This window comes from Cardiocondyla obscurior, linkage group LG05 (assembly GCF_019399895.1).
Source record: "Cardiocondyla obscurior isolate alpha-2009 linkage group LG05, Cobs3.1, whole genome shotgun sequence".
Lineage (NCBI taxonomy): Eukaryota > Metazoa > Arthropoda > Insecta > Hymenoptera > Formicidae > Cardiocondyla > Cardiocondyla obscurior.
The window spans coordinates 3,245,313-3,260,990 of record NC_091868.1 but is presented as its reverse complement, the minus strand read 5'-3'; the positions used below and the strand labels follow the sequence as shown (position 1 = coordinate 3,260,990).

General features: G+C 39.5%; 1 protein-coding gene across 2 annotated transcripts; it reads left to right on the top strand.

Annotated features, from left to right (window-relative positions):
* The first annotated feature begins 1,573 nt into the window (after positions 1-1,573).
* LOC139102452 (uncharacterized) lies at positions 1,574-14,874 on the top strand. Of its 2 annotated transcripts, XM_070656346.1 has the most exons (5): positions 1,574-1,732; positions 8,860-8,945; positions 9,063-10,889; positions 11,130-13,390; positions 13,469-14,874. In XM_070656346.1, exons 2-5 carry the CDS (start codon positions 8,879-8,881, stop codon positions 13,751-13,753), a joined length of 4,440 nt encoding a protein of 1,479 aa, XP_070512447.1. In that variant the 5' UTR covers positions 1,574-1,732; positions 8,860-8,878; the 3' UTR covers positions 13,754-14,874. The 2 variants fall into 2 exon arrangements, with proteins under 2 accessions (XP_070512447.1, XP_070512448.1); XM_070656347.1 differs by lacking the exon at positions 1,574-1,732 and having other exon boundaries at positions 7,687-8,945.
* Positions 14,875-15,678: the final 804 nt, after the last annotated feature.

Genomic DNA, 15,678 nt, shown 5'->3' with positions numbered 1-15,678 from the left:
TCAAACATTTTCGCTTTTTTTTTTATATATCTTTTTTTCTTCACACTCACGTCCGTTCCGTGTTTTCATAGTTGATTCATATGATTTTTGTAACATCCTTTCGCGCAAAGTTCGTCGAACCGTTCTGAAGCAGTGACAGCATCATTGACGTCATCTATAATTTAGTTAGCTATAGATCTTGATAGAAAAAAAAAATCGTCCCACGATAAAACCCATAATTAATAATATAATTTTTCTATAATGTGCTGTACGTGGAACAGTGGATATTAAAGTGACTCGCTTATCGATCATTTCAAAATGAAAAACATAATATATTTTAATAATTTAATTTTTTTTTTTTTAATAAAACGCGTATAGATATTTTTTAGATGCGTACACGGATGTTTCAATGGTTCTACTAATTATGAATTCTTCATTCATTGCATTAGCGTGACTCGCAGCCTCTCGATAATTCATTTTTTATTTTTTTTAATTTTTATCAGATTCATTTACCCACGATATAAATAGGGAAACCTGTTCTACGGCAGGGAAAACCGTATCGCCGCAGCGATGTAACACGAAAAAACACCGGCGCGCGGGTTGGGACAGAGGATGAATCCACGGCGATCAAGGCCGAGAAATAGAATAATCGCGACGGTCTACATAACTCGATCCTGAATGCTGCAATGCTTTGACTTTACTTTCCGTCGCGTCTTCGATTCGCTTTCGTATCCGTTTTTCACGAGACCGGCATGCCGCGACGACGACGACTTCCTCTCCCGCGTGTAAGTCTTGAAAGTGCATTCAACTCGACTTTTATCAGTATCAATGTCTTCGCGTACGAATTAACGAAACCTGCTCTGAAGCCCGGCTCCTTAAACGACAACAGCCTCGTAAGGAAAATATAAGAATATCCGCTAATTATCCTCGAATGCTTGTTACACAAAAAAAAAAAAAAAAAGGGAACACTTTTGTGCATGTCGCAATGGAACAACATTGAAATGTATTAATTAACAAAAGAAAATACGCGATGAGGTGGACGTGGAAGAATTCACGTACATTTTTCACTTAGTCGAGTCGAATCGCGTCTTTTTGCTAAAACGAGATAATCGCAATGAATTGAGAAATCTCGATCGTCATCCATGTATTATATTTTCTCACAAGAAAAAGGAAAAAAAAGAGAGAGAAAGAAAGAGAGAGAGAGTCCTACGCACGGAGCGTACTTACGCTTGCTAATCATATGCGACGATAACTAGCTTGAATGCGAGAAACGCGATTCAGCACCGAGCGCGACAGTCTGTCGCATTCTTCGGTGAAGAGGTGCGAATTCCTGGACGGTATCGGCGCACCGGTGTAATGTGTAACATTCGACCGTGTAACGATCGGGACACGGTTTGTGCCCCCTTCCACACCTTCCACGCAAACACTATTCCTCCTCGCATGCACGTACACACGCACGGTGTGCTGGTGCTGCACGCACACCGGCAGGCCAATTGGAGAGCCAAGTCTTGGTCAAGTCTTTATAAGTAGGAGCCATCCGCGTCCTCAGGACTTACTCCCTCTCGGGAACGTGCAACGATCGGCAACCGATTTTCAGGATAGTTACTGCAAAAGTTTTTACAACCCACGCGAGTTTCCGAGGAACCACATAAGGGGTCTACGAAGGAGAGGATCCAAGATACGAAAGAAGAGCCTCACGAGATGACGGACGACTAACAGGCGACGGGATTTGTTTACCGAATGTATCGAAAATGTGAGTCCACAAATCTTTTCGTGTTCTTTTTTTTATTTTTTTTATTTTTTTTTTATTTATCTTTCGTGAAAGTGAACAAAAGTACTTTCTGTATGCATATTTTTCTTCTAAATAGTGCTTTATATTTTTAATTAAAAAAAAAAACAAATTGACAATATGAAAAACTCAAGCTAGAAGCCGCGCTCGTTAGGAAAAAGTAGTCGATTAATTAATCTGCGAGGGGTTGCATGTGCGTGGAAGATATCGCGATATCTCGCCAACGAGCGAATTAATATTCCGGCATCTAAACGAAGAAGAACGAATCCCCGAAAGAGTAAACTTTAATCGAAATTAATTTACAACACATTTCTTTCGCGATTACAACGAGATATCAACGCAGATACAATTTATCTGCGGCTCTAAATCTTTATAGAAATATCGCTGGGTGTGTTTCTTCGCTTCCTTCGGAAGTAGATTGGCGGATAATTCACGAAGACCTCTTAAAGGGAAGTGATTAGCATAAATTTCGACGTCCGAGGCGTTACTGGCCGAAAACTTAAGCGGCCTCATAAATACATCGCGATTACGATGCATCAGATAACGGGCCCCTGTCCGAACGCTCTGCATTAAAGTCGATAATTGATAATCAGACGAACGCGCTAAGTTGCCCAAATATTTGTAACCTTCTTTTTCAAATATCGAGCCAATTTGCATAATTATCGTGTTTAGCATTATTAATCAGCATGCTTTATGGCGGTGGACACCGTAGATTTATTCTCGAAGCGATACCTTTCATTCGGGTTTTAAAATCGAAAGTTCAGCCGGGTGTTAAAAATTAGCTCACATCGAAAACTATCGAAAAATTTATTCGGTAACGAAAGCGACGTGTATCTCATTACGAAAACTGGAGCCGGTTTCGCCAAGTCTAATTAATCAGCTGTTTACTTGCGACGATTATATTTGGTGTTTTACGTCTTGGACGACGTAACTGTATTTATTACCAATAAAATGGAAAAATGAATAATAATTTGAATAAATCATTGCACTCGTAAATTTTATCGCGAAGTCGTATAATTGAAAATCAAACGTGATCAGGCTAACGTGTCTAATAATCGACGTAAAAACGAATATTTCACGCTCGAGCCCCTAAGAATTCGTATGACAATTATATCTTACCTAAAACAGAACGACATCGAGCGAAATCTATTAATACTTATTTAAAGGTAGCAGCTAAGTTCAAGATCGCAGCGATCGTGCGAACGTTATATGATCGCGAAGCTGGTAGTCACGTAACTGTTTCACCCGGTCATTCTCGGGTCTTACAATACTCGGGCGACATGACCGCAATGTAAACGACCGCCGCCGAAAATATTCCTCGGTTCGATCGCGAATTCACGTCACGGGCAAAACGGCTGCTGTATTTGGCTCGACATTCCGCGCTTTGAGCCGCGGCCGATCAATCCGTTGCTCGATCTTGGCATTGAAATCGACTCGCCGAGAAGTAAACAGGTCCGCTCACGGGCCGATAATGCATTATGCACGCCTGTGCGGTATTTCGTAATCAATAGACGGCAGCAGCCTTAACCGATACCGATCTCGAAATTAATTTTCGGCTTGATACCGCCATAAAGAAACGCCGCACGTGCGTCGTGTAACGCGCGGCCGTGCAGATTCGATTCCGACACATTACTTAACTATCGCCGCGCGAAATGCGCATTCGAAGCTCGCGCGTAATGATTAATCCTGATTACAATGACGCACGGTCGAGATAACGCAGCCGCAACAACCGAAAAGAATCCCGCAAACGACCAAAGGAAGCGTGCATTTGATTTTTTTACGCGATACCAAGAGTATCTCCATTATTAACGATGTTTTAATGTGCAACACTTCCGGAGGCTTCAACCTTGCGCAACTGTTCAGAAATGGAATAAAAAAAGAAAGAAAGAAAGGAAGAAAAAAAAAGAAAAAAAGTAGCCGGATGAAGGAAAATGCGAAATGGACTCGTGACTATCGTCATAATGGCATGTTTAATTGCGATCCTTTTATGGAAAAAGATATTCGGTGAACCAGCGTATTGTTGTGCAGATTTGTATTCAACGCCGATCATAATTATATTAATCCATAACTCCATTTTTTAATACCGTGACTTACGAATATAGAACCCCCTGCATTTAAGTGTCATACGCACATGTACGCGTCGGTTATGTACACGGCGCACCGTGAATTATATTGATACAACTTAATGCGGTCATTAATTGCATGAAACAAGGTTCTCGGCGAACGCGTTGACTCCACTGATTCATCGCGGCTTCGTAATTATGCTCTGTTTATGCCTACGCTAATTTACACCTGCGGCTTTCTCATTTTCCTAGAGATATATGCGATGTGTCTACCGAGGCAACCTTGAACCTTACGCATGTGGCTGGTGTCAGTGACGGATTTACACGCGACGCATGATAGATCTACGGGATGCCTGCATGATTATAGTAGCAAATGAAGTGAACATCGAAAAAAAGAAAAAAAAACGCACGAGAGACGCGTCAAGGGGTCGGGAGGAAGCCGAGAGGGGTCGAGAAAAAGACTCGCGAATGCAATTTACAGGGATCCCTTTAATTGCGACACGTCGCTACAAGGGCCGTTCGGTTGACGTAGCTAGCCAGAAAAAATTCGCAATACCGCTGACAGACATCGTGAAAATTTTTGTGACGTTACGCGCAATTTATTCAACGACAGATTTACCATTTTGTATTCGCGACAAAAGCCGTACTTTTCACTTTAACGAAACGGAATTTCTTTATGTGTAAGCCGACCGGTGTGATCCGGCTTGAAAAGTATATTTACCGTTCAACATTTGTTATAAATTAAATTTGGAAAGTTAATTAAATATTAATTCACAACGCTTTAACGATAATGTTATTTTAAACAAAGACTTTTGAATTCTTGAATCATTCAAGAGTGAAATCTTTCTGTTGTACGTACATTCATATTAAGCTGCACACAATGGGCACTTGCAAATATGTACAAGGCAATAATTAGTATGCCACAATAATCAATGCAGTTATCGCTAGCCGTTTTAAAAGGAATTCATCTTATTCCTTGAGATTTCATCGAACAATACAAGGTCGCATGGCATTACGCGGAATAATGAAACAGCCTGACTTAATAAAAAAAAAATAAAAAAAAAGGTTTACCTCATCTTTTGTAACAATACGTATTTAATATTATTAATATTAATATATCGACTCCTAAAAAGTACTGTGATAAACGAGAGCGTCCCTACCATTATTTTATATTCAAATCAAAGCACTTTTCCGCGCAGAGAAAAAATATATTTCCACGATATTTCTACCTTCTTTAATTATTGTTAATTATCTCGGGGCAAGTTATGACTTCTTGTCATTTCCACGCCACTGTATACAAGTGTATATCCACGGCAGGCAGGGGAAAAATGGAATTGGCGGGAGAAGAAACGGCCTTGCTACTTTCAACGGCAAGGTTGCACTTACACCGTACTCCATGCTATCATAACAGCTCAGGTTCACTGTACCGACTCGCATCATCGCCTGCAGACTAAGACGTTACTATTTTCTTGGTCACGGTGTAACAGGTTTCCCGCGCGCCGATTAACTTATGCCCAAATGCATACCGCGCAAGATACAACTTCAGTGACTTATTTCGATATTGCTCCGAAGCTTTGTCGCTAAACACAACTTATTCGCGATGTCGAATATCTGACGTAATATTGCCGGTACGTGTCTCCTGCACTTTGAATGATAAAGAATAATAATCGCGCGGTATTTATCCTTCATTACCCATAAAAAAAAAAAAAATTATAATTGCGATGAATCAAATCGATCGTCGACCGCGCGGAAGACATAAAGAGACTCAAGGATCGGGAAATGTGCGCTTGCATTTTCTGCTAATTTTCTGTCATTACCGCGTTATCAGAAATGTTTGGCTGCAAGGCTGGCTATAGATTATTATTTCTTAAAACATTGTTTCGCGCGATTAACAACCGTCATCGTGTCAAGGATTTCTAACAATCGTTTTTAATTCGAGGTCGAGGACTCGCGCGTAGTACATAAAGTAAAAGAGAATTGTTCTTCGCGACCGAAGCGAAGGAAATTATTCATATTATGGATACTTTCTTCAACCCTCAATTTTTTTTAATGTAACTATATAAGAATATACTGATTCTTTCGAGCCTTATTGCATTTCAGATTGACAATCAATTCGTAATGCTTCGTCGTTTATAATTTTTTAAGAATATTTATGCAAATCGACGGTGAACTATGCACCGATCGACGAAAGAGCATTCTCGCAATGCAAAAAGAGCCGTTGAAGTATATAATTGCATACTTTCGTTCTATAAAAAGCTTTGATACTCGCTTGCAATCGTGTCATCAATCTCTCCAGTAAATGATAATCAAGTTATAATTTATTGCCCTTAACAGGGCGATTCTCAAGCTTGTCAAACCTGGTTGGCGTGATCCTTAATAATGATACCGAGCGACGCTCAACCACAATTAGATTATCGCAGCGTTATAATCGGTTATTCAAATTAATAAGAATTTTCTTTGTCCTCTGTCATATGCGTAAAACCCGTTAAATCTTTAATAATCTCATAAGAAGAAAAAGAAAATGCGTAATAACTGTCAATAATTGCAAGGGGAAATAAGGCAGGGGGAAGACGCTGCATATTATTATACAATTTTTTTTTTTAATATTTCTAAAAGCTGTAATAAAGACGTTCTTAAAAAAAATTGTTATCTACAATAAATATATATATGTATCTCCTTATTAATCGTCTGTAAAAATTGGATATTTAATTAATATTATCTATTTAATTAATTTTATTAAATTATTCTATGATTTTTAAATCTTCCAAACGGACGGTATCAAGAATCGTAATTACGTGTTCAGATGCATCCGATTAAACTTTTTATAAACGATCAAGGATGGAAGTGAATCATATTTACTTAACGGGCGAATATCTGTTCTTATCTATACATATAACTTAAAGATGCAAATAAAAAATAAACTATTTATAATGTTAATCTGAATATTGATAATTTAATCATATGATACGTTTTGTGGAAATATCACGTAGCATTATCGTCAATTTCACCTTTTTAAGTCGCTCTGCAGGAAGTGCGAATCATCTTTAATTTATATGTAGATCGAGCTAGCGTCCCGGAAAAGAAAAAAAAGAAAAACCAAACATCAGAGATTATTACGCGAAGACGAACTGGAAATCCAATTAACGTTCTTTAATCTGGATTACTTAGCATGATCAAAAAATCGAATTTTACCGCGACGTATCTCCGCGACGTAATGTATGCGCAATAATTAAATAAACGGTCTTATGTGTTTGCGTGTTCAAGATTACGAAAGACTCGACGCGGTATAAATGCTATTCTCTCGGTACTGTGCCGCATTTGAGAAGGACCGAGAGAGAAAGAAGCCGGTTAATTCAGTGACGTCGATTCTTGCCAGTCGAGATATCCATCGACGGAGGGCGAGTTAATTGCACGACAAACCGCGAGATACGCCGGGCATGTTGTCCTTGGAATGCGTCCGAGGTTGCAAGAGTTCGTTTAGGTTTCATTTCTCAAAGTAGCAGCCACAGCAGCCGCAGCCGCAGCGGCGGTACAACAGCAGCAGCAGGTGGTAGACTTGTCTGCATGCGTCGGTTTATAAATAAGTCGCGTTACCCCTTTAACAGCCCGTCATTATTTGCGCGCATGTTCAAACTACACGCGCATACATTTGGCATTTATATCCACAGCTTAGGATATCCGTTTACACTTTAATAGTGAACGATAGTAAAAATCCCCGAACGAGCCCTCATTATACTTTATTCGCGCAGCAGTGCATCGCGCAGCGAAATGCCTGCGATGTTTCACGAAGCAACGTAAAACTTTTCTCAACGCGAATTGCCTATAAGGGAGGTAAATAAGGGCTGAAGTCGCGAAAATAAACGGCAGGAATTAAATTAAAATACATCGTTACGAAATACGTATTATCGAAGAACGTGATAAACGTACGATTACTTCATATTGCGAAATATAATTGGGATGAAAATTGCGTTTGAAATAAATGTTATATAAAATTGAACGCGAAGTTCCATTAAACATTTTTTTTTTTTATCTATTATTTATTTTGCACCCCCTAGCGCTGATGTTTCGCATGCAAAGTAGATTGCATGCTCTTTCGCATAATCGTAAACGCGCCTATAATCGAAAGCAACGACCATGTGGAATAATCTTGATTAGCATTCAGGGAACGACCGGCGTGTAAACGGAGCCTACAACATCGCGCCGTGAAATGTTTCATTCAACGCTGCGGAAATTTCTTCGAGAATACCGTTTATAATGTGGGCTACTCGTACGAATTTAAAACGATTAAAATATCGGCTGCATTAATCGCGACATATAAAAGCTCGAAAAGATATTTAAAAAATTTTATATTTATATCCTGATTTTTGTATAAAATTTTACGTTCAGCATTTTTATCTTTATAGAATATTTATGAAAAAAAATTGAAACTTAATACGTGGTGTCAAATAATTTTAAATAAAATTAAAATTAAAATTAAAATATAAAAAAAAAATTAATAAGCAAACTAATATATTGTTCGATTGTGCGAGAGGAATTTTGCAACGCACGATTGGCATTGGCAATGAATTTGCAATCTAAACACGCCATTGAAACTTACCGTCACGATTAAGTAATGACAGACTTTTTAACTCTAAGCAGGAAGACGCAGACGGATGTTACGTCATTGTTCGCGCAATATTCTTTACACTAGACGGGAAGGGAAGATGATAAAACGAGATTGGAACGGGTCTATTCATTTCAAGCTCTTCTCATTCTCCTCCCTTTTTCTTGCTCTTTATCTTTAACTTTTTCTTGTGCACGAACGCGTCTCCTCTTTTACAATTTTCTCCTTTTGATGACGTATACGTACGTATATATTGACAAGTCATGTACGTTGCAATTCGTTACGAGTTTACACAATGTTGCTTCTACCGTTGCCGCTGTTCACGCGTTGATACGTGAAATACGTCGCATACAACGGCATAAAAATCATTACCGATATTAATAATATTTTTTCAGATAATAATAATTAATTTTACTATGTTACAGATAAAATTCAAGATAAAAGATGTGGAAAGTTAAATCGATTTTGAGTATATTTACGACGCTGAGCGTAATAAAATTGACAGAAGCCGGTAAGAATAATTTAATTTTTATCGTAACGTAGAATAATTAAAAGCGAGAATTATTTTAATTTACTAATGATTAAATTGATTGAATTTTAATGCTGATTTAACTATATTGAATTTTAGATTATTATGGATATAATCAAGATCGATACAGACAGAACAATGCGCCTTTTCAATGTAAAGAAGAAGGATATCATCCTGATCCCCGCGATTGCCGAATTTATTATAGATGCGTAGATTGGGGGAATGGCAGCCCGTTAACGACCTTTAAATTCGAATGCGGCGTAGGCACAGTGTTCTCCAAAGATAAAGGAGATATTTGTACGCATCCAGAAGACAGCGGTCGATCTGAATGTGGCAGTTTCGAAAATGAGCTCGATTCGAATGTACAAGATCCTCCTTCGCCTATATGGACAACAATTCGAACAACTATGCAGTCGCAACCGACGATGCAATTTCCAATAACGACTGGATATCCTGCAATTACAACTGAAGCAGCTACACCGGTAAAAACACCAGAAACAACATTACAGCCACCATTAGCGAGTCAATCAAGTACAAATCAACCAGGCAATGATGTAAATTGTCAAAATGGAAATCAATGCGTACAAGAAGGATTTTTAGCCGATAATTGTGACTGTAGAAAATTCTACAGATGCGTTAACGAAGGTTATGGAAAGTTAACGAAGTATGATTTTAAGTGTGGTATAGAAACTGTTTGGGATCCAGAGATTCAAGCATGTAATCACGCTTGGGCTGTTACAAGAAAAGATTGCAGACAAAGCTTAGACGGTGGAGATAATAATAATAATAATAATGGGCAATGGAATGGCGACACTGGCAGTCCAGGTCAACCAGGGCAACCTGGAGATCCGAATGGTCAACCAGGTCAACCAGGAGATCCAAATGGCCAGCCAGGAGAACCTGGAGATCCGAATGGTCAACCAGGTCAACCAGGAGATCCAAATGGCCAGCCAGGAGAACCTGGAGATCCAAATGGTCAACCAGGATCACCAGGTAGTCCAGGCTCGCCTGGTTCACCAGGTAGTCCAGGATATCCTGGGGCACCAGGTTCTCCAGGCTCGCCAGGATATCCTGGTTCGCCGGGTAGTCCAGGATATCCTGGAGCACCGAGTTTTCCAGGCTCTTCAGGATATCCTGGTACACCAGGTAGTCCAGGATATCCTGGAGCACCGGGATCTTCAGGTTCTCCAGGCTCTCCTGGTTTACCAGGTAGACCAGGCTCGTCTGGTTCACCGGGTAGTCCAGGATACCCTGGAGCACCGGGATCTCCAGGTTCTCCAGGATATCCAGGAACACCAGGATCTCCAGGCTCTCCTGGCACACCAGGTTCTCCAGGCTCTCCTGGTTTACCGGGTAGACCAGGCTCGTCTGGTTCACCGGGTAGTCCAGGATACCCTGGAGCACCGGGATCTCCAGGTTCTCCAGGATATCCAGGAACACCAGGATCTCCAGGCTCTCCTGGCACACCAGGTTCTCCAGGCTCTCCTGGTTCACCGGGTAGACCAGGCTCGTCTGGTTCACCGGGTAGTCCAGGATACCCTGGAGCACCAGGATCTCCAGGCTCCCCAGGATATCCTGGTACACCAGGATCTCCAGGCTCTCCTGGCACACCAGGTTCTCCAGGCTCTCCTGGTTCACCGGGTAGACCAGGCTCGTCTGGTTTACCGGGTAGTCCAGGATACCCTGGAGCACCGGGATCTCCAGGTTCCGCAGGATATCCTGGTACACCAGGATCTCCAGGCTCGCCAGGTTCTCCAGGCTCTCCTGGTTTGCCAGGTAGGCCAGGATCTCCAGGTTCGCCGGGTAGTCCAGGATATCCTGGAGCACCAAGTTCTCCAGGTTCTCCAGGATATCCAGGAACACCGGGGTCACCGGGCAGTCCAGAGATTCCAGATTCATCAACCTCTAGCAACCAGCCATCGACAGGTATAATTAAATAAATTATTAAATTAAATTAAATTAAATTAATAAATTGAAAAAAAAAAATTACATTAAATTAAATTAATAAATTGAAAAAAATATAAAAAAATTACATTAAATTAAATTAATAAATTTAAAAAAATAAAAAAAATTAAATTAAATTAATTTAATAAATTAAAAAAAAAATTAAATTAAATAAATGATATAAACTACAGTTTTAATAACAACAAATAAATTTTGTTTTAGGTCTTTGTACAGCAGAAGGTTTTTTTGCCGATTCACAAGATTGTCGCAAATTTTATCGATGTGTCGATAATGGAAAGTCATCTTTTACAAAATACGATTTTCAATGTGGTGATGGAACCGTCTGGGATTCATCCGTTCAAAGTTGTAATCATGCTTATGCTGTACCACATTGCAATCAGGCAAACGGTATAAGTTCCACAGGTTCTCCTGACACATCATTGAATGAAGTAGACAGTACTAATAAACCAGATACAAGTAAATTGCCACCACAGACTTCTGAAAGTACTCTGTCTCCAACATCTTTAAAACCAGAGATACAATCTTCGACTCAAGCTGCTACCGCTACGAGCAATTCTGTTGCACCATCTCAAACAACGTCACCTTCTTATTTGCCACCCAGTAGTACACATTCATCTTCAACAATGCAAGTTACCGAATCCGTTTCTTATATTCCTCCCGCAACGCAAAAAACTACTACTTCTGCATCTTATTTACCACCTTCCACTGCAATTACTAGTGCAGCATCCGAGTCCGTTTCATATTTGCCACCCGATAGCAGTACAACTACTTTACCGAGTTCTGCATCTACTGAATTTTCGCCTCAAGCTGGACAAACCGATTGTAAAACAGAAGGTTTCTTTCCGGATCGTGATTGTAAAAAATTCTATCGTTGTGTGCAAGGCCAATACGGTTATCAAAAATACGAATTTGAGTGTGGCCCTGGAACAGCGTGGGATCAATCATTACAAACGTGTAATTTTATCGAAAAAGTTACATGCTCAACCGCCAGCAACGAAATCGATCAAGGTCCCGGTACTTCTGATTCAACGTCTGGCGTTCCTGTCACAAGTAGTTCTACAACTGCTTCTAGTCAAACTATTGCAACTACTTCATCTCCAGTTTCAATTTCTACCGAAAGCGCTGCAACTGCCAGCACACCGAGTGAAATATCTACCGATTCAGCTACATCAGAGGCGGACAAGGCAGAATCGTCATCAACTACTAGCACGCCTATTAGCAATAATGAAAAACCTTCTACAGGAAAACCAGAAGAGATTATAATGCCCGAAAGTTCTAGTACGGAAAGTCAGCCTGAATCTTCGTCTCAATCTTTACCTACTTCTGAATCAAGTGAAGAATCATCTTCGTCTACCGAGTCACACGTGCCAGATTGCGCAACACAAAAGCCGAGTAACGGAATAATATGTAACAACGAAGGCTTTTATCCGCACCCGACAAAATGCGACAAATTTTATCGCTGCGTTAATAATGGCAACGGTTTCAACGTATATCATTTTGACTGTGCACCAGGTACTATTTTCGATCCGAGCATTAGCGTATGTAATTATCCCGAATCTGTTTACCCCGCGAGAGATTGCACTACTGGAAATACAACTGCGAGTAATGTGGAACCAACTCAATCCGGAATGCCTGAGCAATCGACGACGTCGACGGAAACAACAACTGCAACGCAGAGTGCAACTCAACCAACAGAAGAAAGCACGATTACGTCCACGGATCTTGGTACAACAATTTCATCCATGGAGACTACTTCAGAAGAAAATGCTATTACTACCGATGCAGATTCAATAACCTCAAATATGCCGGAGAGTACCGAAAGCATAACAGAATCGACGACTGAAACAGCTGCCACAGAAGCCGCGACTGATTCTACCACCTCCGAACAGACTGACGAAGCTGCCGCTTCCACAGAGTCCGCAATGTCTACGACCGAGACTCAAGAGCAGTCTACAACCGAATCGCAGGAACAATCTGCAACGACTGAATCTCAGGAACAAACGACGACGGAATCTCAGGAGCAATCGACGACGGAATCTCAGGAGCAAACGACAGAGTCGAGCGAACCGTCCAGCACAGAAGCACAAGAGCAGTCAAGTACCGAAACGCAGGAGCAATCCACGACAGAATCTCAAGAACAAATGACAACCGAAACAACAGAGCCGGCCCCGGCGGTGCCAGGAGCAGTACCTTGTGCTATCGGCAATTTAACCGACGAACAAGTCACTTTAGTTTGTCCCACTGGTTTCCGAAGACATCCTAAATATTGCAATTTATTCTATCAGTGCACCTCCGAAGGCAATATGGAAATTAAAATTCTTGTATTGAGTTGCCCCGAGAATACTATTTTCGACGAGGAAAAAATTCAATGTCTACCTGAAGATCAAAGCAGCCAGCAATGCACGGGCACGAAAACAAACGCTAGATTTTATAGAAGATTGGAAGATAATGATTTATCGCCCGTAAGTATTATTTAACGATTAAATTAATTTACAACGAAATATTAATAATTAAAAAAATTATTATTTCTATGGCTTTAGATGAAGGTGTCGTCGAATCAACTTTGTCCGCAAGAAGGTCATTTTCCTTATCGGCAAGGCTGCAGTAATACTTTTTACAAGTGCAAACGCGATACCCGAAATAATTTACAAGGATATCTTTATAAATGTCCCGAAAATTTCGTCTATTGGTCGGTATCCAGAAGATGTGAACGCGTGACACGTCTTCCAATGTGCTCATACAAAAATAAAATCGACTGGAATAATCGGTGGCAAGTGCCAACAGAAGATTATAATATTTCCGCCAGAATGCTACGCTCCTCTTGATTACTTGATAACATTATCTTATTTCCAAACTCTTAACGAGTTGCAAATTTGCCATAAATGTTTATAGACAAGCTGTATTTTTAGGTTAATTACTATTCTTGACAAAGTTTTTAAATAATTAAACATTAAGGGTTAAAAAAACTGTTTGGCAAATTAACCATCAACGATACTTAAAAATATACACGTGAAAGTAAATCGATATTTATCGTGGCTATCTACAAATACAATGTCCACGACATTTACTTTCTTCTAAATTATAAACCATTTCTAAAGCATCATTCTAATCGAATTACTTATTCTAGTGCAAAAAATTATATTTCTGTTAGCGTAATAATTTACGGTGAATTTATATACTTTGTAAAACGTTCGACAACATGGCTACAGAAGATCGCGATTAAAAGAATTCTTAACAGATCTTCGGCAGCCGTCTTGGATTAATTAGTACGAAACTGCCATTAAGCGATGTTTAGTCAGCAGTAGTTATATCATAGTTAGTTACATTAATTAATAATTATCGATGAATGCAAGTATAACTTTTAGACGGATTAAATAATAAATTTTTTTTTTTTTCCTAACTTGGAGATTATTTATTTTCGCTGATGAAGCATTAATTATTTTATCAGATTTATCATTAGCCTTGGCTATCATTGTAAGGCGTAAGGCAAAACATATGCATTGAAAACAAGAGTATTGATGAAGAATAAATAATTTCCAATTTTCATAAAATTGTCTTTCTAATTACTAGTATCTGATACTGGGGATGGTTGCGGGACTCGTTTGCAATATTGACAGTATAACGCAATACCTTTATATTTATTAACTGAATTTGATGTAACGCAAAGAAAATATCCATAAAGAATGATGTGTAGCATTAAAAAGAAATGTAGGCTCTTGCTAAAATGTGACAGCTAGTTTTTCTTTTAGATTATATTAGAAATGTTCACGTATAATGTACATGCGTTTTGTACATACCCTGACAAGTAGCTCCTCGGAAGGGAAGCGAATGCTTTCTCACGGATTTTGATGCACTTCTTACGACACATTTATAGTATATGAATAAATTAGGATAATTAACACTTGTTCACTTAATTCCGCGCTTTCGCGTTTACGTGTTCATATCTGATCTCTATGTAAAATTTGTATTAATAAACGAAAAGAATTTACAACGTATATATTATTTTACTCTGCGATTTTTATATCAAGATCTTTGCCCACCCGAACTTTGCTTATACGTTAGATACTTGCGTCGACTGTTATTTCGTATTACTTGCTAGACTTATCGGTGGCGGCTCCTAAGGGCTTTTCATGAAATTAACAAAATTATTTATTTCCTGATTGGCCCACGATGGACCAATTGGGTAATAAATTTTATTACTTTTGAAAAAATTGACTGCAAACCACCGCCAAACAAATCAAGACAACGTCAGGAAGTATATAATTAATTATAATAATTTCTTGCCGGTTCAAGAGACCCGATAATAAACTACGAAAATAAAAGCATGCAACTCACCGATCTGCATGAGCGTCAGCGGAGTTGTAGAATTCTGGCGTTGGCTGTAACATAAAATAAAATATATTATTGTAAACGTGTAAATTGGTTTATAAAATTAATTAAAAAAAAAAAGATAAAAGTTTTTATTTAATATTTTATTTTTTTAAATGTATATTCACCTAAGAGTTGCTCCGCCGGTGCAGGATGCCCGTCCCGGGCCTGCTCCTCCTCTCAGATGGGACGTGACGAGCCATCCTTCCGCGCACAAGTAACTCGCGAACGCGACCGGGTGAAGTTACAGTCGCGAAAATTACTTAACAAATTTTTCGACACTCCCGGATTAAAAAGAAACGTAAAAAAACGCCCGGTAACTATCGGCAGCCCCGAACGACCGACGAACCGGCTGCAGTTCGTATAATTTCGAATCGACGTG

Bases quoted from the DNA above. Each gene is read 5' to 3' on its own strand.
- LOC139102452 (XM_070656346.1), top strand. From the start codon at position 8,879: ATGTGGAAAGTTAAATCGATTTTGAGTATATTTACGACGCTGAGCGTA. The intron at 10,890-11,129 runs GTATAATTAAAT...ATTTTGTTTTAG, and splicing joins TAGCAACCAGCCATCGACAG to GTCTTTGTACAGCAGAAGGT. The intron at 13,391-13,468 runs GTAAGTATTATT...CTATGGCTTTAG, and splicing joins AAGATAATGATTTATCGCCC to ATGAAGGTGTCGTCGAATCA.